Consider the following 27,075-nt stretch of genomic DNA (forward strand, 5'->3'; position numbering starts at 1 on the left):
ACCACTAACCCGGAATAATTAGATAATTAGATAATTGTTATAGATTACTGAAAAAGGGCAAAAGGTGTCATTTTCATGTAAAATGAAATCTTTTCACACACTTTATAAAGTGTATATATATGTGTATATATATATATATATATATATATATATATATATATATATATATAGTTGACCTTAAAAATATGTATGTGCACACACACACACACACACACACATAAATGGATACAAATATATCATAGAACAAACAATTATTTCCCTGTCCCCATGCCCCAGCCAACCTGCAAAATAAAACCTTTTCCCCCCCAGAAATATTCAGAGAAAACATGTACATTTTTCTGTTTCTCACTCTTACCATCACAGGAAGAGTTACTTATCTGACTGGTAAGCTTTTAATCATTCTCCAGATTTACCTCCCTGCCCTCCCACAGCATTATATTTCTCTGAATATGTTCTCAATCCCATGCTTGTCTGAGGTGAAGAGGACATTTTCATCTTAAATGAATAAATTATTATATACGACTCTCCATCACTCACCCACGCATGCACACTGGAACGTGACAGAAGGAGGTATACAAAGGGGAGATATTAAGTCTGAGTTTATGCAAAAGTAATGGGGCCACCAAAAGAAAGAGGTGACACGGTGGAAGGAGAGGTGAAGTTGGATTACTTTGGATCATTTTGAGTTTGAGATATTGGAAGGCAGTTGGAAATGAGGACTTGCACTCCAGGAAGTGAGCCAAGATGGAGGATTCCACTTGGAATCCAGGCCTGGAACCATGATTAATAAAATTATGGTTAAAGTTAGGACAGTAATAAAACATATTTCAAATGCATACTACTTAATTACTTAGAACTGGCATCTATCAATAATGGTAACAGAAGGAGCGCCTGGGTGGCTCAGTCGGTTAAGCATCTGACTTGGGCTCAGGTCATGATCTCCTGGTTTGTGAGTTCAATCCCCGCATTGGGCTGTGTGCTGACGGCTCAGAGCCTGGAGCCTGCTTCGGATTCTGTGTCTCCCTATCTCTCTGCTCCTCCCTTGTTCATGCTCTCTCTCTCAAAAATAAATAAACATCAAAAAAAATGTTTTTAAATAACAATGGAAACGGAACAACTCAACATTCAAAAAAGTTATAGCCCAGGGAAGTTGTCACCAAGTTTGAGAACATCATCGTACGCGTATAATTTTCTTTATACGATACAGCAGCCTAACTAGATATCTGTTATGCTTTCACATCTTTACTGATGAATATTTCATGAGTCTAGTGTACCTAACTGAATAGCTCTATTTTGTTTCCAGACATATTTCTATTATTTAATCACATACACCACAAGACACCACAACTTTTAATATCCCATTTTTCAATTAATCCATAAATTGACTACCTATAAAATGGTTTTTCTGGCTAAGTGAGTCCTATACCTACAAGAATCATGACAATCAAAAGTTAAATCTCACCAAACCTAGAGATTACTCCATAACTCATACCTTGGTGACTTACTTTGGGCAAGGAGAGAAGGCAGAGATTATTAATATCAAATGTGGGGGTTGCTACATGGCTCAGTTGGTTAAGCATCAGACTCTTGGTTTTGGTTCAGGTCATGATCTCGTGGTTTGTGAGTTGGAACCCTGCCTCGACTCTGCTCTGACATCAAAGAGCCTGCTTGAGATTTTCTGTGTCCCTCTCTCTCTGACCCTTCCCTGCTTGTTTGAGCACTCTCTCTCTCTCATAAATAAATAAACATTAAATATATATATTTACATATATATATTTATATAATCATATATACAATATATATTAATTAAATATATAATATTTATTATATTTATATATATAATGTTATATATATATATAACTGTAAATTCCAAGGATTTATTACATAAATTCTCCATATGCTAGGATTTTATATATAATAAATTTTCCACCTGCTAGGATTTTTTTTTTAGTTTTAGATGGCTGAATCTCTGATAATATTTTTTATACGAATAGAAGTCTACTTTTTAGTCAAAACCGATTGCTCTCATTCTGGAAAAATGTTAAGAGTTCGGTAATAAAATTCAGTGTAGCCTTAACTGTTTTGGTAATTCAATACATAATTATTAAGTGTCTGTTATGTTTCAAGCATAGATTGAGTGATGGATATAACAAAGAAGAAGAATAAAATGTCATTCTCACCCTCAAAATCTAGAAGGCATTATTGTATTATACTATGGACTTCAGACTGTTTGACGTAAATTCAAATCCTCACTCTAAAAATGTGTGGTCATGCAACCATCTTCATATAACCTCTCAAAGTCAGTTTTTCATGTATAAAATTCAGTTCAACATATAAAGTTTTAGAACATCCCAAGAAAGAGAGAGTGTCACAGTGGTCATGAGGTCAACTTATAGCCCATCCTGGGTCAGAAGCCTTGTGAGTCAGAAGCCATGAGGGAACCCTCGATGCCAGAAAATCAAGATCTGTTCTCTATTTGGTTAATATAGGTAAAATCCTTGGATCTGAGGGATTAAGGATAACTACAGTTTAAATAATTCCATGCAACGTATTTGGGTGAACATTGAGGAAACCAATTCCTTCCGGTACAGAAGCCCATTTAATCTACTGCTTATGAACTAAAGCTTTCTGTCATTTTTCATATCTGGCATTTCTGACCTCTGAGTCTTATGAGAATTTCACAGGTAGTTGGGCTCTCTCCTCAGTTATTTCCCTATGAATATTCTAGACGTCACTTTCTTCTACTTTGTTTCATCAATGATGATATCTCTATCTTCCATGAATTGACTGATTTTTTTTCCTTATCTGTTAGAACTCACTTCTTTTTTGTTATTGTTTGAGACTTTTACATTTTTATTATTCCTTTAATATAATTTTAGTGTAACTTTAGAAAAAACAGGAGAACAAAATTTACGTTTTATACATTGCATTCAACAGGAAATTTCTATGAACCTTGTTTAAACATAAGATTTATTTTCTTTAATGGCATAACCTTGAATTATTTTGACATAGAATTTATTTCTGTGCCTTAAATATAATTATCAGCTTGGAAATCCTCTGCATGATCCATGTTTTAACTCAGTTTGATGCTCATATTATAAAACATAGAAAAGAAGGAATAGGCCTAAGGGAATTTTTACCTAGGTTAAAAAGGTATTACCTAGGTAAATACGATGCATTTCAAGATGAGAAGTCTATCAGTTATTTCTATCACATCCATTATAAAATCCCTCGTTTTCAGGTACCGGGGTGGCTCAATCGGTTAAGTGTCTGACTCCTGATTTCAGCTCAAGTCATGACCTCATAGTCATGAGATCAAGCCCTGCGTTGGGCCTTCAGGGCCTTCAGTGCAGGGCCTTCTTGCGATTCTCTCTCTCCCTCTCTCTCTGCCCCTCCCCTGCTCATGCTTTCCCTCTCTCTCAAAATAAATAAACATTTTTTTTTAAATCATTCTTTTTCTTTGTCCTCCCTTCCAAATTGCTATTCCACTTTGGAGAAAATGCTGAATGGTCACAGAATTTCTGCCAGAGAATATATGTCTGAACTAAAAGAGGAAGTAGTTTATAGAAGAAAAAATGGCAGGAGGTCATCTGTGGTAATATCAAAAGTGAAAACTATTCCAAATTTAAGCAGAAAACTAACTGTAGAGCAAGAAACTCCTGTACGAATAGTAGTTTTCTTCCCTATCGTGAAGTGTTTGGAAATCTCTTGTCTTGATTGGTAAGACTGAACACATTGCTTTGTCATTTATTCATAGGAGAAATCCACCAAATTTGGGAGAGCAAAAGAAAATTGTTCATCTCAGTTTATTTGACTTACCGGAAATTTATTTGCAGAACTATGAAACTCCCTTAGCAGAACATCATTTTTGGTCTCTCTTTTTTTAGTATGTGCAATGGCTGGAGATATAATCTATGCGGATATTAAAACTGATGGGGCTTTTTCTCTAGGAAATTCATCTTCGCTTCAGAAATCTGGTAAGTTGGATTTAGGGGTCCTTCTAAAATTAATATTTTACTTCTAATCTCCTTTATTTCTGTCCTGTGCTTGTATATGTCTTACTAAAAAATAGAAAAATGCAAGGATAAGAGTGAATGTTTTTAATGACACAAATGTTCATAAAGTTAATTGTAATTTATGCTTTTCTTTTTCAAATTTTTATAAATTCCAGTTAGTTAACATCCAGTCTAATATTAGTTTCAGGTGTAGAATTTAGTGATTTATCACTCATATAACACCATGGATGGAGTTGGAGAGTGTTTTGCTCAGCAAAATAAGTCAGTCAGAGAAAGACAAATACCCTGTGATTTCACTCATATGTGCAATTTTAAAAAACAAAACAGGTCAACATGGTGGGGGGAGTGGAGAAAAAAGGCAAACCAGGAAACAGACTCTTAACTATAGAGAATAAATTGAGGGTTACTGGAGGGGAGGTGGGGGTGGGGGTATGGGTTGAATGGGTGATGGATATTAAAGAGGGCACTTATGATGAGCACTGGGTGTTATATATAATTCTATTCTTAATACACAGAACTTCGCTTTTGGCTTTTGTAAACTTTCTATTCTTTGCATTTCTTGCAGTGACCATTTATACTCATACAGTGACATCTGTACTCATGACCCCTTTTTTCTCTACACTTTATATACCCCTGATTAAACCTGCCCTTTTAATATAGAATGATACATTTATTTATACAGAGGGGAAAATTCCTGGCTACTATTCACATTGTTAATTATCTTTTTGAAACTTGCAAATTGATAGGGTAACAATGTTAAACTAAACTAAGGAGACATGAAATGATAGTATTTTATTTCATGAAGTTTAGAATTAGTGACTATCTGAGTAATAGAATATTTTTGGAATATGAAGAGATAGGCATATAGCTAAAGATAACATTGCACCTTAATCACAAACCACTCAAAACTGATAGATTTTAAAATTCAATGTGTCTTTTATCCTCCAAAGTACTAGGGAAAATTTCACGTTGCATTTCCATTCTTTTCTCTAGGATAGAGGTTGATGGGGGTGGGAGGGAGGGGAAAGTGGGTGATGGGCATTGAGGCAGGCACCTGTTGGGATGAGCACTGGGTGTTGTATGGAAACCAATTTGACAATATATTTCATATTAAAAAAATAATTAAAAATAATAATAATAAAAAATAGTTTATATAAAATATTTATGTAATTTAAAATCTCCTCATTGCATTTGCCCTTATAGAATGAATATAATGTATGATTTTCTATATTTTCACAGAATGTATTTCTTCTTTTATATTTTTAAATTTGTTATAAAATGAAACTGATGTGTGATTTTCTCCGATTGCAAAAGCATATTATTCCCTACTTTTAAATGTCACCTCTCTAACTTGCCCAATAGAAGCTTATCTGCTTTCTTTTCTCCCTACACTGGGTGCTTTCTTTTTTGATGAGAAGACAGAACTTAATTTGAAAAATAACATGTAATAGAATTGCATTCTTATTCTCCCATTGTGAAAATTCTCACACTATTAGTCCATTTTTCTAGCATTATTTTAACTCACTTCAAGCAACAAAACCAGTGTTTTCAATTCTACATTCCAGGGTTTGATTTCCTTTTTGTTTACAGATAGAACTTTACTTCCCTCCAGGTTTAGAGATTTGAAAATAACATCTTTAATGCCATCTAGTTCAATATTCCAGTATTAAAGAGAGAAAACATAAATATATAAAGATTAAATTACTTACCCACAATGGTGCTTATGACCAGAAATCAAATACTTTATTACTCTTTCACTGCATATCCCTGGTGTTGGATAAATACAACTTCTGTTCTCATGTGTCATATCACAGTAGAGGGAAAAAATTATTTGGTACACTGAATTGTCATGTCCTCTAGAGCCCTACATATGATATGTCAGGTTCTTAGTCTTCTTCTTACTCCGTATGTTTTACTTATTTTGCTCTGGCTATTGTCTTTCTCTTTGCTCCTTAAAGTTACCATATTCCTTACTTCTTCAGAGCCTCAAAAATGCTGAGACCCTGTCCCTAATCTCTTAATCTTTGCATCCCCAACACCTCACATAGTACCAAGTACCTAACAGGCCATCAGTAAATGCTTGGTAAGTGGATGAATGTATAAATGGATAAATAAATAAACGCATCTCATGAGACACTCAATAGATATTATAGGTTCATTTGTTCTTTAAGATATAAAACAAAGAGGTCATGATGAAATTGAGCTGAAGCGAAAAAGTGGAAAAGTATGATGCCACTGAGAATATCCCAGGCTAAAATTGAGAAATTCACACTTTTGGTAAATCGTACCTTGAGGGTCAAAAAAATGAGCTAATATCCCTTATGTCAGTCCCTTCACAAAATCTGAAATTTTATTCTGTAAGTTTTTAGGTCTGTAACCTGAAACATGTTATTAAAAACATGTCTATTTTATATTAAAAATGTGTGTAGGGATACCATCACATTCTTCTTGAGATTATACCTTGACTGGCACCATTCTCATTGTTTTACATGATAAATAAAAATACACAGCCTTTTTTATCTTCTGACAATTAAAATCCCACTAAAGATGTTTTATTCAATAACAGTAAGAATTTGAACATAGAACAAAGCACTCTATAATAATATACCACTGGGACGTCTGGGTGGCTCAGTCGGTTAAGCGGCCGACTTCGGCTCAGGTCACGATCTCGCGGTCCCTGAGTTCAAGCCCTACGTTGGGATCTGTGCTGACCGCTCAGAGCCTGGAGCCTGTTTCAGATTCTCTGTCTCCCTCTCTCTCTGACCCTCCCCCGTTCATGTGCTGTCTCTCTCTGTCTCAAAAATAAATAAACGTTAAAAAAAATTAAAAAAAAATAATATACCACTAAATAAGCATTCAGGTTAACCGGTCTTGACGCTTGACTTTGTAATTGGTTATGTATCAACATTAATTATTTTATTACTTTCTCAGTGTATATATCATCTATCTAGTGGAATTGATATGCTGCAATTATTTTGCATTAGAGATTGCCCGTTTAATTATCAGCCAAAGCTAATAAGTCCTTTTTTTGTGATTTATTATTATCTTTTGACTACTCCAAAGACAATGAGATAGAGTGAACAGCAAACCAACTACTGGTTTGGTAGTCAGTCAAGACAGCTGAGGCCTGATCTCAGCTCTGTCATCAAATAACTATGTGGCTGTGGACTTGAATATCCCCACTAATGTGCAGATGTTGGGTGAGGTCATCTCTAAGAGTACTTTATTTTAAAATAAAAATGAATGAAACATATGAAATCACAGTTATGTATCACAGTATGTAGGCATGTTACATAAGAGAGAAAAGAATGAATCAATCCACATCAGTGGGTGCTGTCAATAAACTTATTAGAGAATCTGGAGAGTATCAGTCTTATATAAAAATTTAGGACTGCACCCAGTAGATCATTGTAATGCTGTGGAATAAGTGCAATGAACCCATAAACAAAAATTCATACCTATTCAAAGTTTTGTAAGTCCCCTCTTCACAAACCAGAAAAGTATATATGTTCTGCGTGAGTGCGTATGTGTGTGTGCATGCATCCGCAAAAAAGAAGCTGGGTGTATATGTTTCAAAGGAGAGTAACTTAAAAGCATGATAACCAAGAAAATTTATTGAGTCCCCTCTTACCTCTCACCATATAAGGAAATATCTGCTGGAGTTACTATCCAATTTTATCTCTCCAATCTATCCAATTTTGTAGATACTCACCATCATGGAATTTTCTTGAAAGTTGGATGTGCAATTATCATCATCCTTCTTGTAATAGTAATTGTGTTGAGCATTTTGGGTAAGTAATTATCAGTATTATTCATTTATCCTGAAGTATTTTTCTCTAGTGACCTGTTGTAATTGTGTTTGCTGTTCAATGGTTCCCTAAACAATGCAGTACAACTTCACAAAAAGTATGAAATTTGAAACAATTAAAATGAAAGATTCTCCATAGAACTTCAGTATGTGATATAATTGTGGATTCTTTTCATTGATAAAAGAAACAGATGTCAAGAATATATTTATATTTTATGATTGAACCGCACAATGCAGTTTAATATTGAGCTATACGCAAGCTGCTCTAAAACTATTTTCCGATGAAAGGAAATTAAATTTATAAGTTTAAATTTGTAAGTTTATTCACATGAGCTAGTCCTGGGCACTATCAATCTTAAATCAATAGGTGAAAACATTTCTTAATAAACCATTTAAAAATTCTACTCATGTACTTTGAACATAACTGAGCATAATCCAATTATTCATATGGCAAATATTTTCAATTATTGAATAAATGCTTGGAGAAAAGTTCTTCACAAATGTCTATAGAACTAAGGTAACACACAGAGTGTATATATTGCAAGGAATCCAGGTTTCCAGATTAAATCAAACTCTAGAACAGGCCAAGGCATACCTGCCTACATCAAGAATCCTTGTAAATGGTATTAGCAATTATGAATGGCCTTGGAAGTTAAGAAGAAATAGGCACAGTGATAGAATTCCAGAATGGGAAAGACCTAGAAGTCCAGGTCGAACCTCTAGTTGAGATGCACACCCAAAACCCCAGAAAGATCAGTTGTTTCATTAGTTTAATATAACTAGTCTATTGTCTAATTGCAGCTATAAAATTAGGGAGGAGGGAAGCAAAAATAATTAGCATTAAAAACCTATTCTATATATGTTTTTATGTTAAGCTAATAGATTTGTTTGTTACTAAAACATCAGTTTGTCAATAAAACGTATTTTTTACCAATAGAATTGTTACCAAAGTAGATTTTAAATATTTAATTGCCTAATACACATTATTATGAAATTATAAATTACCAAAGGTAATTTCAGTTCAATGGCCATCAGAAAGACAGAAATATTTGTCATTGTAGAAAAAGTACTCCGGGCTCACCCTATACTTCTATATATAGCATTTACATGCAAAGTATTGAAACAATTATGAACCAAATCAAAACATATAAAATCTTTTCCCTGAGGGGAGCCTGGGTGGCTCAGCTGATTAAGGATCTGACTCTTTTCTTTTTTTTTTTTAAGTTTATTTATTTATTTTGTGAGAGAGAGAAAGAACATGAGTAGGGGAGGGGCAGAGGGAAAGAGACAGAGAGAATTCCAAGCAGGCCTGTGCTGTCAGCACAGAACCGGACTCGGGGATCCATCCCACGAACCATGAGATCATGACCTGAGATCATGACCATGAGATGATTTCTTGATCATGAAATCAAGAGTCGGGCAGTTAACTGACCACACCACCCAGGTGCCCCAAGCATCTGATTCTTTGGCTCTTGATTTTAGCTCAGGTCATGATCTCATGGTTCATGAGATGGAACCCCAATTCTCTCCCTCACTCTTCCCCTCCCCTACTTGCATGTGCATGCACACACTCCCTTTCTCTCTCAAAATAAATAAATAAACTCATAGAAGAAAATAAAATCCTTTCCCTGAATCAGGTGACACTTGATTGAAACAAGTGTCATTAACACGATATAATTGTGTTTCATTAAACGCAAACTCTCCAAATGAGGCTTATATCCATGGCTGGTTATTTTGTGCTTATTAAAATAAGTATGAAGCCTCCAGGAAAAAATCAGGTGAACAACATCTGGTCCCAGATCGTATCTTTTCATTTTCACTAAAGTTAACATTAATAAGATTAAGAGTCCAAAGGAAAGTCCAAATCTTGGGGGAAATAATGTTGTTTTTCTCCTTAGAATGTTAATTATTTAAGTTCCTATAGAGTTTCTACATGATTGAACTTTAGTCACTAGAACCCAATGGTTTTGTGTTTTTTATTTAGTTAGGAAAATATGTTTCTTCTTTCATCAGTTTCCCAGTTCAAATCTGCAAGACATAATACAATGGATGATGAATCAAAAGAGAAATTCTGTGCTGGGGAAAGTAAATCTGGAACAATCGCCTCAATAGGTAACATTACTATATATTGTCTAATCCCTGAATAGCCAGGCATTGACAGTAGCTTCAGTTTTACCTGAATATATCTGAATAGAAAGGTTCCTCTGCACCTGCAGAGGTATGGTTGAGATCATTACTTTCTATAGACCCATTACAGTCCATGACAAAAATACTCAGAGTTACAAGGCAAAGGAGAAAAATGAGCTTATATAGAGTTCTAACTAAATGTAAAAGTATTTCATTGAAATATTTGCATTTTATTCTTTTTATTTCTAGTGGGGCATGTGCGGATGTAGAATGTGATCACAATATTTTCATTTTTAAAGTCCATGATTATCCAAGGTAGTTTTTTTTCTTACCAGGTGATGTTATTAAATGCAAAATAATTATAAATGGTAATCTTACGTTGGTCTTTCTCTTGCTGTCTCATATGAATGTATTTGCATTCTTTTATTTCTTTAAAGTTTATTTATTTTTGAGAGAGAGAAAGAGAGAGAGGGAGAGGAGCAGACAGAGAGGGAGAGAGAGAATCCCAAGCAGGCTGCGCACTGTCAGCCCAGAGCCCCACGTGGGACTCGAACCCACGAACCGTGAGATCATGACCTGAGCCGAAGTTAGACACTTAACCAACTGAGCCACCCAGGCGCTCCTGTATACTTTTAAAAGTCAAGAAAACACTCAATTACTTTTAGCCTTTCTGCTTTCTATTTTCCAGAGACCTTATTACATGTTTAAATCTATTAATTTAATTTTAACTATATACCGTTCTTCTTCTGAACATCCAGGTATAATTCTATTAGAAAGACTTACCAGTCCATAATACAGAGTACATTCAAATTCTGAGAATTCATTAAAACCTTAAATTGGATTTTGATATTTCCAAGCCCCCTTGACCACATTCTAAAAGCTGTCTGATACAACACATGTTAATTTTTTTTTAACTGGTGTGACGCTGAAGGAAAATTTTGTGGGACGCCATCCCCAGAGCAAGAGTACTATAATGTACTATACCGGAGACACAGGTCATACTAGTGTTATTAAATAAAGCTCTAGCTTTAAATTTTGTTAGACTTGTTTTCTAATCCTCATCCTATTGCTATAGATGTATGTCACCTCTCCTAGATTCCTAGATCAATTCATCAGGAAAGAACATCAATTCTAAATTTGATCTTAATAAAATAATAAAACTTAAAATATGTAAAATAAAAATAGATCTGTTCAGCCATCAATTCTAATTTTTTGTCCACCTTCTATTTTCTTTCTAGAATTTAAATTAGATGTGCAATAGGCTTACCCTCCATTTCTCTTAGCATCCCGTTGTGTCCTCAAAGTTATCAATTTGTGCTGAAGGCAATGTTTTCAGATATGTTTTGCAGTCCACACATGCTCTCTTTTCCTGGGTCTAAACTACAGACTCATTCATGGAGTCTGATTTCAGGGATTATAGTGTTCAATTCTAAGGACTTAATTTCAGTCACACTTGTGTTAGCTTTCAATAGTCTCCTGTTATCTGATCATTTTTCTACTTATTCTTTTATTCTTTAAATAATTTAAAACATTATGATTTTTGATACATATGATGAATTAAATATCTAAAGTCTTTGGTGACCAAATCTGCTGTTTGTGTATCCTGCAACGTGGCTTGTTTTTTAAAGCATTTGATATGTTTTTATTCTAATGTGAATGATTTCAATTGATGGAATTTCTAAAAGAAAAATACTTTCTGGCAAAGATTGGTTGCAATTTCATCTGCGCGGAGGGAGTGAGGGGCTAATGGTTAAATGACTTGAGATGCTTTTGAAGACACTGGACTGGTGTTCCTGGGTGGCTCAGTCGGTTAAGCATCCCACTTCAGCTCAGGTCATGATCTCATGGTTTGTGGGTTCAAGTCCCAGTCAGGCTTTGTGCTGACAGCTCAGAGCCTGGAGCCTGCTTCAGATTCTGTGTCTCCCTCTATCTCTGCCCCTCCCCCACTAACGCTCTCTCTCTCTCTCTCTCAAAAATAAATAAATGTTAAAAAAAATAATTGAAGAAACTGGACTAACCAGAATCTCACTGGCTCACTCTATCACTTTTCAGCAAACCCAAGGTCTGGATTTAGGACCCTAGAACTAATATAAATCATTAGCTTTGAATTAGGGAGGATACTTGTTGGGATGAGCACTGGGGGTTATATGTAGGGGATGAATCATGGGAATCTACTCCTGAAATCATTATAGCACTATATGCTAACTAACTTGAATGTAAATTTAAAAATAAATGAAGTTAATACAAAATACACATAAATTAAAAAATAAAATTTTAAAAAAGTAAAACTTTCAGTATTTCACCATTAAGTATAATACTTTCTATATGTTAATCCGATTCAGGAAGTTACCTTTATTCCAAGTTTGCTGAGAGTTTTTATCATGGATGGGCACTGAATATCGTTACTATAAATAAATAAATAAATAAATAAATAAATAAATAAACACATACGTGTTAAGATAAAAATAAACAAATAAATCATTAGCTTTGAGGGCAACCTGGCTTTATGAACTCGTTTATGGAAATGCTTCCTATTCGGCTTCTAGCTAAGTGCCTCCCTTCAGCGATTTTCCTTATTTCTTACGAGCGAAGCAATACTTTTATTTTCATATTTTAGAGAGGGAGAGAATGAGACAGCACAAGCAGGAGAGGGAGAAGGAGAGAAAGTATCTCAAGCAGCGCAGAGCCCTATGTGGGGTTCGATCCCACAACCCTGAGATCATGACCTGAGCTGAAATCAAGAGTTGGATGCTTAACTGACTGAGCCACCTGGGCTCTTCTAAGCAATACGTTTTTATCTAATTCTTTTAGGATATAATTATCTTCTAGAAAAATATCTTTAAAAGAGAGTTTTTTCAACACTGCCTTAGCATTGGTATGCCTTAAGCTTCTTGAGCTATAAAGATCTAGGTGACTAATTGGTAAACCATAGACTTTTATTTTTTTGTTTTGCTACACTTCAGAAATTTTTTTATATTCCATAATATAGAAATGGTTAAGAAGCACTGGTTCACACTATCTGGTCAAAGTATCTACTATTAGAAATATAGAAGTACAAATATAGTAATTTCTTATTAAATGTATCCTTAAAAGTCCTAGTTGCATTGTTGCTGGCGTCTTTTTTAAAAAATATAATTTATGGTCAAGTTAGCTAAAATACACTGTATACAGCATGCTCTTGGCTTTGGGAGAAGATTCCCATGATTCATCGTTTACATACAACATCCAGTGCTTGTCCCAACAAGTGCCCTCCTCAATGCCCATCAACCTTCCTCCCCCTCCATCAACCCTCAGTTTGTTCTCTGTATTTAAGAGTGTCTTATGGTTTGCCTCTCTCTCTGTTAGGAACTATTTTTTCTCCTTTCCTTCCCCCATGGTCTTCTGTTAAGTTTCTCAAATCCCACATATGAGTGAAAACATACGATATCTGTCTTTCTCTGACTGACTTATTTCACTTAGCATAATACCCTCCAGTTCCATCCACGTTGTTGCAAATGGCAAGATTTCAGTCTTTCTCATTGCCAAGTAGTATTCCATTCTATAGATATACCACAACGTCTTTATCTATTCATCAGTAGATGGACATTCGGGGTCTTTCCATATTTTGGCTATTGTTGAAAGCACCGCTATAAACATTGGGGTACACATGCCCCTATGCATCAACATTCCTGTATCTTTTGGATAAATTCCTAGTAGTGCTACTGCTGGGTCATAGGGTAATTCTATTTTTAATTTTTTGAGGAACCTCCACACTGTTTTCCAGAGAAGCTGCATCAGTTTGCATTCCCACCAACAGTGCAGAAGGGTTACTGTTTCTCCACATCCTCGCCAACATCTGTTGTTTCCTGAGTTGTTAGTTTTAGCTGCTCTGACCGGTGTGAGGTGGTATTCCAATGTGGTTTTCATTTGTATTTCCCTGATGATGAATGATATTGAGCATCTTTTCATGTGTCTGTTGGTCATCTGGATGTTTTCTTGGGAAAAGTGTCTAATCATGTCTTCTGCTATTTGTTTTTGGGGTGTTGAGTTTGGTAAGTTCTTTATAGATTTTGGATACTAACCTGCTATCCGGTATGTCATTTGCAAATATCTTCTCCCATTCTGTACACTGCCTTTTAGGTGTGCTGGTTGTTTCCTTTGCACTGCGGAAGCTTTTTATCTTGATGAGGTCCTAATAGTTCATTTTTGCTTTTACTTCCCTTGTCTTTGGAGACATGTCAAGTAAGACGTTGCTGTGGCTGAGGTCAAAGAGGTTGTTGCCTGTTTTCTCCTCTAGGGTTGTGATGGTTTCCTGTCTCATATTTAGGTCTTTCATCCATTTTGACTTATTTTTGTGTATGGTGTAAGAAAGTGGTCCAGTTTCATTCTTCTGCATGTTGCTGTCCAGTTCTCCCAGCACCATTTGCTAAAAAGACTTTTTTCCATTGGATACTCTTTCCTGCTTTGTCAAAGATTAGTTGGCCATACATTTGTGGGTCCATTTCTGGGTTCTTTATTCCATTCCATTGGTCTGTGTGTCTGTTTTTGTGCCAATACCATACTGTCTTGATGATTACAGCTTTGTAGTAGAGGCTAAAGTCCGGGATTGTGATACCTTCCACTTTGGTTTTCTTTTTCAACATTACTTTGGCTATTCAGAGTCTTTTGTGGTTCCATACAAATTTTAGGATTGTTTGTTCTAGCTTTGAGAAGAATGACCATGTTATTTGGACTGGGATTCCATTGAATGTGTGGATTGTTTTGGGTAGTATTGACATTTTAACAATATTTGTTCTTCCAATCCATGAGCATGGAATGTTTTTCCATTTCTTTGTGTCTTCTTCAATTTCTTTCATAAGCTTTCTATAGTTTTCAGAGTACAGATCTTTTACATCTTTGGTTAGGTTTATTCCTAGGTATCTTATGGTTCTTTGCATCTGTAAACGGGATCAATTTCTTGATTTCTCTTTCTGTTGCTTCATTATTGGTGTCTAGAAATGCAACCGATTTCTGTGTGTTGATTTTGTATCCTGCAACTTTGCTGAATTCATGTACCAGCCCTAGCAGCTTTTTGGGGGAGTCTTTCAGGTTTTCCACACAGAGTATCAGGTCATCTGTGAAAAGCGAAAACTTGGCTTTTTCTTTGCCAATTTGGATGACTTTTATTTCCTTTTGTTGTCTGATTGCTGATGCTAGCACTTCCAACACTATGTTAAACAACAGTGGTGAGGGTGGACATCCCTCAGTTGTGTTCCTAATCTCAGAGGGAAAGCTCTCAGTTTTTCCTCATTGAGGATGATATTAACTGTGGGATTTTCATATATGGCTTTTATGATGTCAAGGTATGTTCCTTCTATCCAGACTTTTTGAAGATTTTTATTAAGAAATGATGTTGTATTTTGTCAAATGCTTTTTCTGCATCTATTGACAGAATCATCGCTTTCTTACCCTTTCTTCTATTAATGTAATGTATCACATTGATTGATTTGTGAATATTGATCCAGCCCTGCAGCCCAGTAATGAATCCCACTTGATCATGGTGAATAATTCTTTTCATATACTGTTGGATTCAATTTGCTAGTATCTTGTTGAGAATTTCTGCATCCATGTTCATCAGGGATATTGGCCTGTAATTCTCCTTTTTGGTGGGGTCTCTGATTTGGGAATCAAGGTAATACTGACTTCATAGAATGAGTCAGGAAACTTCCCTTCTGTTTCTATTTTTTGTAACAGCTTGAGAAGGATAGATATTAACTCTGCTTTCATGTCTGGTAGAATTCCCCAGGGAAGCCATCTGGCCCAGAACTCTTGTTTGTTGGGGATTTTTGATAGCTGATCCAGTTTCTTCACTGATTATGGGTCTGTTCAAACTTTCTATTTCTTACCGTTTGAGTTTTGGTAGTGTGTGGGTGTCTAGGAATTTGTCCATTTCTTCCAGGTTGTCCAGTTTGTTGGCATATAATTTTTCATAGCATTCTCTAATAATTCTTTGTATTTCTGTCATGTTGGTTGTGATGTCTCCTCTTTCTTTTGTGATTTTATCTATTTGGGTTCCCTCTCTTTTCTTTTCGAGAAGTCTGACTAGGCATTTATCAATTTGGTTTATTTGTTCAAAAAATCAGCTCTTAGATTTATTGATCTGTTCTATTGGGTTTTTTTGGATTATGTGTTGTTTATTTCTGCTCTAGTCTTTATTATTTCTCTTCTTGTGCTGGTTTTGGAGTCTTTGCTATTCTGCTTCAAGTTCCATTAGGTTAGGTGTGATTAGGTTTTGTATTTGGGATTTTTCTTGTTTCTTGATATAGGCCTAAACTGCAATATATTTTCCTCTCAGGACTGCCTTTGCTGCATCCCAAAGGATTTGGACTATCAATGTTTTCATTTTCATTTGCTTCCGTATATTTTTAAATTTCCTCTCTAATTGCCTGATTGACCCATTCATTCTTTAGTAGGATATTCTTTAACCCCCATGCATTTGGAGGCTTTCCAAAATTTTTCTTGTGGTTGACTTGAAGTTTCATAGTGTTGCGATCTGAAAATATGCATGGTATGATCTCAATTCTTTTATTCTTTTTTATTTATTGAGGGGTGTTTTGTGACCCAGTATGTGATCTATCTTGGAGAATGTTCCATGTACACTTGAAAAAAAATGTGTATTCTGCTGCTTTTGGATGAAAAATTCTGAATATATCTGTCAAGTCCATCTGGTCCAGTGTATCATTCAAGGCCATTGTTTCTTTATTGATTTTCTGCCTAGATGCTATGTCCATTGTTGTAAGTGGAGTATTAAAGCCCTCTGCCATTACCATATTCTTATCAATAAGATTGCTTATGTTTGTGATTACTTGATGTATATATTTGGGCACTTCAAAATTGGGAGCATAAACATTTATAATTGTTAACTCTTCTTGATGGATAGACTCCATAATTATGATATAATGCCCTCCTTCATCTCTTGTTACAGCTTTTAGTTTAAAATCTAGTTTGTCTGACATAAGTATGGCTACTCCAGCTTTCTTTTGACTTCCAGTAGCATGATAGATGGTTCTCCATTCCCTCATTTTCAAGCTGAGGGTGTCCTCAGATCTAAAGTGAGTATCTTGTAGACAGCATATAGATGGATCTTGTTTTCTTTGTTGTTGTTGTTGTTGTTGTTGTTGTTTATCTGTTCTGATACTCTATGCCTTTTGATTGGAGCATTTGGTCCATTTAAATTCAGAGTAATTATTGAAAGATATGGATTTAGTGTCATTGTGTTATCTGTAGGTTTCATGCTTGTGGTGATGTCTCTGGTCCTTTGTAGTCTTTGCAGTGTTCCACTCACAGAGTCCCCCTAGGATCTCTTGCAGGGCTGGTTTGTCCTTCAGTTTTTTGTCTGGGAAAGCCTTTTTCTCTCCTTTTATTCTGAATGACACCCTTGATGGATAAAGGATTCTTGACTGCATATTTTTCCTATTCATCACATTGAATATTTCCTGACACTCCCTCCAGGCCTGCCACATTTCAGTGGACAGGTCTGCTACTGTGCTTATGTGTCTACCCTTGTAGGTCAAGGCCCATGTGTCCCTACCTGCTTTCAGAATTCTCTCTTTAACTTTGTATTTTGCCAGTTTCACTATGATATGCCATGGAGAAGGCCCATTCTTGTTGAATCTGAAGGGAGTTCTCTGTGCCTCCTGGATTTGGATGTCTGCTTCCTTCTCCAAATTAGGGAAGTTCTCAACTATATTTTGTTCAAGTAAACCTTCTGACCCTTTCTCTCTCTTTTCTTCTTCTGGAACTCCTATGATGCAGACATTATTACTTTTCACTGAATCACTTATCTCTAATTCTCCCCTCTTGTTCTAGCATTTTTTATCTCTCTTTTTCTTAGCTTCATCATTTTCCATAATTTTATGTTCTATTTCACTTATTCTCCCCTCTGCTTCCTCCATTCTTGCTGTCACTGCGCCTAATTTATTTTGCACCTCACTTACAACATTTCTTAATTCATCATGACTGTTTCTTAGTTCCTTGATCTCTGCAGCAATAAATTCTCTGCTGTCTTCTATGCTTTTATTAAGTCTAGCTATTAATTTTATAACTATTATTCTAAATTCTTGATCAGATAAATTGTTTACATATGTTTTGAGCAATTCTCTAGCTGTCATTTCTTTCTCAAGTTTCTTTTGAGGAGATTTCTTCCGTTTCACCATTTTGGCTAGTTTTCTGTCTTTTATATGTCCTAATAGCTTGTTATATGTCCTGCACCTGTGAGCACTACTATTATAAAAGGGGGTCATACACTGTCCAGGGCCTGGCCCTTCAGAAGGTCTTTTTGGAGTGTATTGTGCCCTCTTTCTTGTTGTGACTCTGTTTGCTTTATTTCCCTACTCATAGTAGTGGTTTTGACCTTCCACCAGGTGTGCTTTGATTTGGTCTTTGAAGTAAACCTGGAAAACATTTAAAAATGGGGTGATAGTGGAAGAAGCCTTATCCCATACAAAGACAGAAATGACAGGGGCAGAGAAAAAGAAAAGAAAAAAAGAGAGAGAGAGAGAAAAATTGACCAAGCAGATAATCAGAGAAACTCTACCACTTAATCCAGAGAAAGAGAAAAGAAAATGAAGAAGGAGATACAGAAGAGGTGTAAAAAGAATAGATTAAAAATTTCTGCTTAAGCAAAACAACAACCAGAATAGATAAAGGAAGAAAAGAAAGACAGAAATTATATATATATATATATATATATATATATATATATATATATATATGTAATAAGAATTGACCAAGAATCAAATCAGAAAATGCAAAACCACTGGACCAATATCTGATTAGTTTCAGCTGTACAACACAGGGACTCAACACTTTCATACAACACTTGGTGCTCATCACAGGTGCACTTCTTAATCCCTATCACCTACTTAACCCATCCCACCATTCACCTCCCCTCTGGTAACCATCAGTTTGTTCTTTACAGTTAAGTGTTTCTTGGTTCTGTTCAACAATTTGAAGATGTTTTTCACTATATTCTGCCCCCCATAATTCATTATGTGAAAGGGCTTTTTTTTTATGTTTCCCTATAAATGGCGTGCAATTTTTCTCTGTTTTCAAGATTTTTCTCTGTTGTAAGCAGTTTATTTTATTTTTGCGTATGTAAAAATACCTGCTTAGGGTTTGATTAGCTCCTTGAAAGTATAGATTTATATATTTAAATAATTTGGAGGAAATTGAACTATTACCATTTTTCCCCTTATTTTCTCTTTCCGATGGTTCTAGGATTTCAATTTCATGTATGTTAAATATTTTTATATTGCCCTGCAAAACATTGAGACTTTGTATATTTTTTCCAACTGTTTTTCCTTGTTTTTTTTATATTGGACAATTTCAAGTTCCCTAAACATTTTTTTTCCTGCTAATTCTCTGCTTTTAAGACCAATCTAATGAAATTTGCATATCATGCATTTCTTAATTATAAATTTCATTTCTTAACAAAAGTAAAAATTCTTAGAAGTATCCCATTTTTTAATTACAAACATATTTTCTTTTACATACTTGTGCCTAATTAGAACAGCTGCTTTAGAATATTTGGGGATAATTCTCAACCTGCATCATTTTCCTGTTGTGCTGCATTGATTTCCTTTCTCGTTTTAATTGGTCATATTTTCCTGATTTTCTTATGTCAAGTATTTTGAGATTGTGCCCTTGGATATTGTGCAGGCTATGCTGAGCGTCTGTATGCTGATGTATTTCTCCAAACAGTGTTGATTTTCCTATTTTAGCAGGGACTTGGTATAGCTGACCTCAAATTTAAATTTCTGTCTTTTGGGAAGTTCCTGGGTGGCTCATTTGGTTGAGCGGTTGAGGGTCTGACTCTTGATTTCGGTTTAGGTCATGATCCCAGGAATGTGGAATTGAGCCCCACATGGGGGCTCTGCACTGAATGTGGAGTCTACTTAAGATTCTCTCTCTCTCTGTCTCTCTCTGTCTCCCATTGCCGCTCTCCCCCACTTTTGCTCTCTAAAACAAACAAAAATATCTATCTTTTGGGCAGTAGCTCAAATCTCAAACAAATTCTTTTTTTTCCCCAAATAAATTATTTTATCCTTAGCTATAATGTAGCTTTCACATGCATCAGGCAGCGACTTGGAAAACTTTTATACTTGGAACTTGGTGTACATCCTTTATGTTTTCTTCTTCATGGGATTCATCCTCCATTTTCAATATCTGTGGTTGCTTCAAACTCTGTTCTCTGTTTTGTTTTGTTTTGTTTTTGGTTTTGTTTTTGTTTTTTAAGTCTCAAAAGACTGCAGATTGTCTATTGAAATTTTACTCACTCTACATGGCACCAACATTGGGCTGTCTTAAGCTAACAGTTGTAAAAATAAAAAATAGATACCTTTCCATACCTATTTCAAGTATCACTTCCCCTCCAAAATCTGCCTGCTTTTGTTCATGTTTCAGTGCCTTCAAGTCATTTTCTGTGTATATGTATGTGTGTTTTTAAAGGATATTTATTTCAAGGGCAATAAATTACTGGTATATCCAGGATGGCTATGTGTCATCATCTAAACCTACTGGCAAATATTATAAATCAAAACTACCTGTTACAAGCACATTTGGGGATGTCAAGATCCTTTTTGTATGGGAGGATCAATCTATCTTAAGCTTTGGGGGCCACTTATTATGCAAATTTTGTCCAAGAAAATATATTCCAGTGTGATAGATAACTCCCAAAATGTCTGGTGTAATGGTGGACCACTAATTAAAATCTCTAATTTGTATTTTACTTTAAAATTTTTATCTGCCTGAGACTTGAGTGCAGGCAGTGTCTGGATTGACCCTATACAGTCTTGATCCTAGTGTCTTATACATTGCCTTGCTGATAGAAAATATGATATATTTTTAAGTGAATTAAACAGAAAAAGAATGGAAGAATGAATGAATATACACATGGTTGAAAATCTGTTCATCTTTATTCTTTCCAAATCCACCTTGAGAAAAGCATATACTTTTGTCAAAGAAAGCTTTAGACCATAATTTAACAAAATTTGAGAAGCTTGTATGTGGTATTAGGGATATAGTTCTAAGTCTCTTTTAATTACTTATCCTTTTTCCTTCCAGTTTCTTTCAACTCTTCTACCGCTCATAAATCATGCCCTTCGAAAGACTGGAGGCTACACGGGGGGAAATGTTACTGGGTTGCTGAAGCTAATAAATCTTGGCATGAAAGTAAAAATGACTGTGCCACGAAAAATTCACATCTCATGGTGATTCGAGACTTCATTGATATGGTGAGATATCAAACTTGGAGATTATAGCATCCTCACACTTTTCTTTACAGTTATTGTGCTACATACTTGGAAATTTCTATGAAAATAATGTGAAGCCTCATTCCTGTTAACTACATAAATGTTGGTTGAATGAATTGTTGAACTACATGTTTATTTTTAAGCTTTTTGGGAGGGAGTGGCTATGGATTGGAGGAATTCTTTTGCTACTCTACACCTAACTTCTCCACCAGGGATCCCCATTGCTTACTAGATTCCATTTTAAAATGTAAGACGGTAAATATCTTCCCTCATCTCTCATGTTTATTGCAATATTCACAATGGCTGCAGTCAGATATCATGGCAGCTAAAATTAAGATGATGCTGAGAGAAAAGAAATACAGAATAGTCCTCATTAAGGACCTTCTTCCTTGAGCAGAATATTCCTCTAACTGGCTTAATTTAAATTGAAGTTTTGTGGGGCACCTGGGTGTCTCAGTCGGTTGAGCGTCCAACTTCAGCTCAGGTCACGATCTCGCGGTCCATGAGTTCGAGCCCCGCGTCAGGCTCTGGGCTGATGGCTCAGAGCCTGGAGCCTGCTTCTAATTCTGTGTCTCCCTCTCCCTCTGCCCCTCCCCCGTTCATGTTCTGTATCTCTCTGTCTCAAAAATAAATAAACGTTAAAAAAAAATAAAAAAGAAAAAAGAAGTAAACTATCTTCTCACCGTAACCGGTGTAACACCAAATCTCAACCTGTAAGACTGTCTATCAGATGCAGTTCAAATTGACTCAAATATGAGCTGAATCCAGGATAGAGTAAGAATTGTATTCTCCTTGAGGTCAATTTTAAGGCAAGAAAGGGGAAGCAGGTATCAACTGGAAATCTTCTCATAAGAATGCTCTGGAAGGGATAAATAACAAATCAATGCACGAAGAAATTGTTCAATGAAATATTTCACTAAGAACCTCATCTATTTCCCTCTTACCATCAAAGGGAAGGATGCTGAAATACAGAAAAAACATATCTTCTAGGCAATCAATAAACCAGATGGGGGAGACCAGTAGACTGAGACAATATATTTTAATAGAAAATTCCTTCTTCCAGCTCAGATTACACCCCTTCACATTATTCCTAAACAACTGAATGGGCCAGGTATAATTGTTCTCTTTCAAGGATAGATAAGAATCTAAAAGGAATCAGCATAGAATTTATACATAAATATTTCCGTTTCCAAATTTCTCCAAAGAAGGCATGTAAAAGTCAGATAGATAAGATATATATTACAGAAGAATAATTACTCCAAGAAACAGAAAATAATTTCTCTAGCAAATTCATCTCTAGCTTTCAAATAAGTTAAGAATAAAGTGAAAGGAAGAGAATTATAAGTCCACCTAGAAAACCCATGTGTCACCTATGGCAAAGAAAAAAAAAAGAAAGTAGAAAGAAGGAGAAAAAGGAGGGGTGGGGGAGGAAGAAGAAGAAAATGAGAAAAAGAAGTATTTAAGCAAACAAACCAACAAAAGCAAGGAGATTTTTCACGGCAAGGTGCGAAGATCATGAAGAAATGTTACTACAACTTTTAGAATAAGAAATAGCCAGTCAACTATAAATTGCCAACTTGTTTCAGATCCATGGGAAAGGTAGGGTTGCAGAGCCAAAATCTATGTTGAAACAGGTACCTGTGGGAAAGAGAAGACACATCCTCACTCACTTGGGATACACAAATCAGGCATTATGCATCAGAAAGAAGAGTTCAGTCAAAATAATTGAAAGATGAGTTCAGGCTGATAGTAAGGTGCAAGAACAGTGTGAGGTTCCTGGGCTCTTTAGAAATAAGGGAATTCTACAAACCCTGGAAGACTATTTTTCTGTCAACGTCACTGGCTCTCAAAGAACAGATTGGAAAGAGGGGCGCGGGGCACCTGGGTGGCTCAGTCGGTTAAATGTCCGACTTTGGCTCGGGTCATGATCTCGCAGCTTGTGGGTTCGAGCCCTGCGTCGGGCTCTGTGCTGACAACTCAGAGCCTGGAGCCTGCTTCGGATTCTGTGTCTCCATCTCTCTGCCCTTCCCCACTCACACTCTGTCTCTCTGTCTCTCTCTCTTGCTCTCAAAAACAAATCAACATTAAAAAAAGAAAAGATTGGAAAGAACCATAAAAAAAATGTCCATTGTGGGACAGACCTGGGAGGAGAAAAGAGCAGTGATGCGGAAGTGGCAAGAAATTCCCCCCTAGATCCTTGTCCCCCTGTCTGTTAACTGTGCTATGGCACAAAAGCCTTAATGTGCGTGCCGGTGACAAGGACAGCTGCCTTTAGGGCGCTGGTGAAACCCACTGCAGGTGAGAAAGAGGACTGGGAACCGAAAATACTCCCGTGGGAGGGTCGAGAATACACAATGGGACCATGACTACATTCAGAGGAGGGGCAGCAGAACAGAGAAAGCCGCACAGAGAAGACAGGGGTGAGTGCCTGCCTAAGACTGAGGCATAATCAGAACAAGAAAGACCATTGCCTCTGCTGCCTTTTATTATCAAGCTAACAAGTTTCAAATAGGAAGTCAAGAAGGGAGAGGGACAAGGGAGGAAGAAGAATGAGCAAAGAGATCTTCATGAGGCATGGTGAGAAGGGAGACTTAAATTCTCAGGTCAAGGAGACATTTCCCTGGCACACAGACAAACCAAAACCACTGAACACAAGATGCCACCGCAGGAATTTGAAACCCGAGGTGCACCAAGGATTACCAGAGCAGCAACAGATGAGAAACCCACCCTCCTAACTATTAACTTCAACCCTAGGACAAACTAGTAACCTCGTTTCATTACTACGCACAAAACCAGTGGGTTTTGTCAAGTCAAGTTAGCATCAAATCATTGGGTATGAGGTAAATAAAAAGACCCAAAGAAACAGGACACTCCAAACAAACAAACAAACAAGCAAAAAAAAAAAAAAAAAAAAAAAGGGAATACTGCAAAATGATAAAGGAGTTGTATGCGGTTGCTGGGGCAGCCGTGACAAAGGACCACAAACTTAATGACTTAAGCAAGAGAAATGAATTTCTTGCAGTTCTGAAGGCTGAGTCCCAAGATCAAGGTATTGGCCAACGCCTCTCTCCTTGGCTTTCAGACGGCCACCTCTTACTGCGTCCTCACATAGTCTTTCCTCTGTGTGGGTGTATCTGTGTCTCTCCGTGTGCCCAAATTTTTCTTCTTATAAGGACAGCAGTCAGATTGAATTAAGATCCACGCTAATAGCCCTAGTTTAGCTGAATCAGCTCTTTAAAGGCTCTGACTTCAAATGCAGTCATATTTTGAAGTCCTGGGGGTCAGGGCTTCAACATAGGAATTTTGGAGAGACACAATTTGGTCCATAATATTCTACCCTTTGGCCCTTGAATCCCACAACAGGAGTCAATTTTATATATATATATATATATATATATATATATATATATATATTTATATATTTATATATTTAAAATATATATATATATTTAAAATCTTCAAAAATAGATCTTCTACAAAGCATGTCTCAGACCTTCAGAAAATTAAACTGGAAATTAGGAACAGAATAGTGTTTGGAAAGTTCCCAAACGTTTGAAAATTCTGCAACACACTTCTGAATGATGACTGGGTCAAAAAGGAAGTGATCAGAGCAAAATTTTTAAACTATATTGTGAATTGAATAAAAACAGCATCTTAATGTGTCCGAATTTACAGGTTTCAACTTAAGCAGAGCTTCGAGGGAAATTTATCGCATTAAGTGCTTATGTTTGAAAAGAAAATAATGTAGAATCAGTCATCTACACTACTTAAAAAAAAAAAAAAGAAACTAAGAAAAGAACAAACTAGCCCCAAAGCAAGCAGAAGAATGGAAGATGTACATTACTCGATCTCAAGTCTTACTATAAAGCAAAATTAGTTAATATGGTGTAGAATTGGCAAAAGACAGATAGACCAGTGACACTGAATAGAGATGCCAGAAGCAGACCTACAAAAATTTAGTCAACTGATTTTTTTTTACCATAGAGCAAAGATAATTCAATGGAACAACACTACGTTGTCTTGTATGCGTGCATAATGACTTTATTTTCTTACAAACAGTTATGACATTTAGCCTATGAGTTCAGCTGCATGTGACAGAGAACCAAAATCACCGTAGCTTAAACAAGGTAGATGTTCACTTTATTGACTCTAAAACAGTTCCACTTATAAGATATCCCTTTGGTACACTTAAAAGCGTTAGGACAATTAGAAAGCAAAAAGAAAACTCCCAGTTAAACTACTATGAGCCATGGATTGTCTGATGTTTCCAATGTTGAAGTGTTAAAATAGGGGGAAAATGTATCTATTCCTCTATGCAATTGGTTATGTCACTCACGTTTTAGTCCGTACAGCTATGGATTCCTAGTCTTGTCTGTGGAGTGCTGTCTGCGTCCACCTATTTCCGGTTGATGGACCACCATATGGACGTTCTAGCCATCAAAAAAGAAGGAAATAATGAATGGAAGGATACAGCCCTACCTTTTACGTGCTTGATTAGAATTTCAGTATCGCTTGAATTGTGTTCCATTAGCCAGAAATTAGTCACATTGTCACACTTCGCCAAAAGGGAGCCTGGGAAACATATCCTTACTATGTCTGGCCATAGATATGGCTCAGGGGTTTTATTACTATAGAAAAAGTTATTAAGAACTATGAACAATATGTACCATGTCAGCTCAGATATTGCTTCCTTTCTTCCCTGTATATTCTCTTGCCTCTATCTATTATTTCTTACCTGTAATTAATTATAACCACTAACACTTATGTAATGAGAATTTATTATGTTCCAAGCAGTGTATAATAATGTTATTTAATAACAAAGCTCTTTGAGATAGGTACTACTATAACCTGAGTCTCAGAGATTGGGGAAAACACAAGTAAAAAGATTCAACAACTGTGCCAAGATGCACAGCAATCGATCGTCGAGCCAGGACTCAAATTTGAAAGTTCATCTTCGCAGTCTTAGGATCCCCGGCAACCACGCATACTTTACAACATTGTAGTGCAGTACTTTGTCCCTCCAGTATGATCCGTTAGAAAAGTGTGACGTTCAATCCCTGTTTCTCGTGTAGGACCAGCATACAAAAGGTCCTCTTGAGAAATTTATTTTGTGTATCTATAAGAATCGATCAGTTGTTTCCTATAATATTTCCTATTCTCTTTAGAGTTTCCTATGGAAGCACCTAAATACCGGAGTGTTTTACTGGATCGGCTTGACTATTCCACCTGGAGGGGAATCATGGACCTGGGTAGACAACAACCCTTTTGACTCCCATCTGTGAGTTTATTGTATTTTAGCTTTTTTGTGATTTTAATCCCATACTGTATGACAAGAAAGAGTCGTCTGATACTGTTGGGCTTGAACTGAGGAAACAGGTATACATTTCCTAACCGAATCATATGATCTGACAAATATTCATATAAAATGGTCTACTCGGAAAGTTGAGGGAAAAAAGACATCATATTCCACACACTCAGAAGATTTAGGGATGGGAAGCAGGATTTGCCAATAGCGTTCTTTTATTTTATTAAAGAGGCAAATTGACCAGTGTGAAATCTCTTGTAAGAGCACAAGTTTATGGGCACCTGGGTGGCTCAGTTGGTTGAACATCCAACTCTTGATTTAGCTCAGGTCATGATCCCAGGATCATGGTGTTGAGCCTCATTTGGGGCTCCTCACTGAGCATGGAGACTGCTTAACATTCTCTTTTTCTCTCCTTCTGCCCCCTCCCCTACTCATGCTCTCTATCCCTCTCTTAAAAAAAAAAAAAAAAAAGACCACAAGTATAGTTTACAAAATATAAATTTCTGCTCTTTTCAACAGTTTTTATTTTTATTTTTATTTTTTTATTTT

General features: G+C 36.1%; 1 protein-coding gene across 3 annotated transcripts in view; it reads left to right on the top strand.

Annotated features, from left to right (window-relative positions):
• Positions 1 to 3,594: 3,594 nt before the first annotated feature.
• Positions 3,595 to 27,075, top strand: part of CLECL1P (C-type lectin-like domain family 1) — a 29,003-nt gene continuing 5,522 nt past the window's right edge. For 2 of the 3 annotated variants that reach the window (XR_008419527.1, XM_019436408.2), the window contains exons 1-5: positions 3,605 to 3,977; positions 7,721 to 7,807; positions 9,838 to 9,936; positions 21,034 to 21,203; positions 26,387 to 26,499. Coding sequence is in view for 2 of the 3 variants with exons in the window: in XM_019436408.2 (XP_019291953.2) it covers positions 3,896 to 3,977; positions 7,721 to 7,807; positions 9,838 to 9,936; positions 21,034 to 21,203; positions 26,387 to 26,499 (551 nt within the window). In the remaining variant the exon portion in view is untranslated. Of the gene's footprint in view, positions 3,978 to 7,720; positions 7,808 to 9,837; positions 9,937 to 21,033; positions 21,204 to 26,386; positions 26,500 to 27,075 lie in introns of all 3 variants that reach the window. The other variant, XM_019436409.2, reaches the window with a different exon arrangement.

Source organism: Panthera pardus, unplaced genomic scaffold (genome assembly GCF_024362965.1).
Source record: "Panthera pardus isolate Hobbes unplaced genomic scaffold, ASM2436296v1 HiC_scaffold_6, whole genome shotgun sequence".
In the NCBI taxonomy this organism is placed as follows: Eukaryota; Metazoa; Chordata; class Mammalia; order Carnivora; family Felidae; genus Panthera; species Panthera pardus.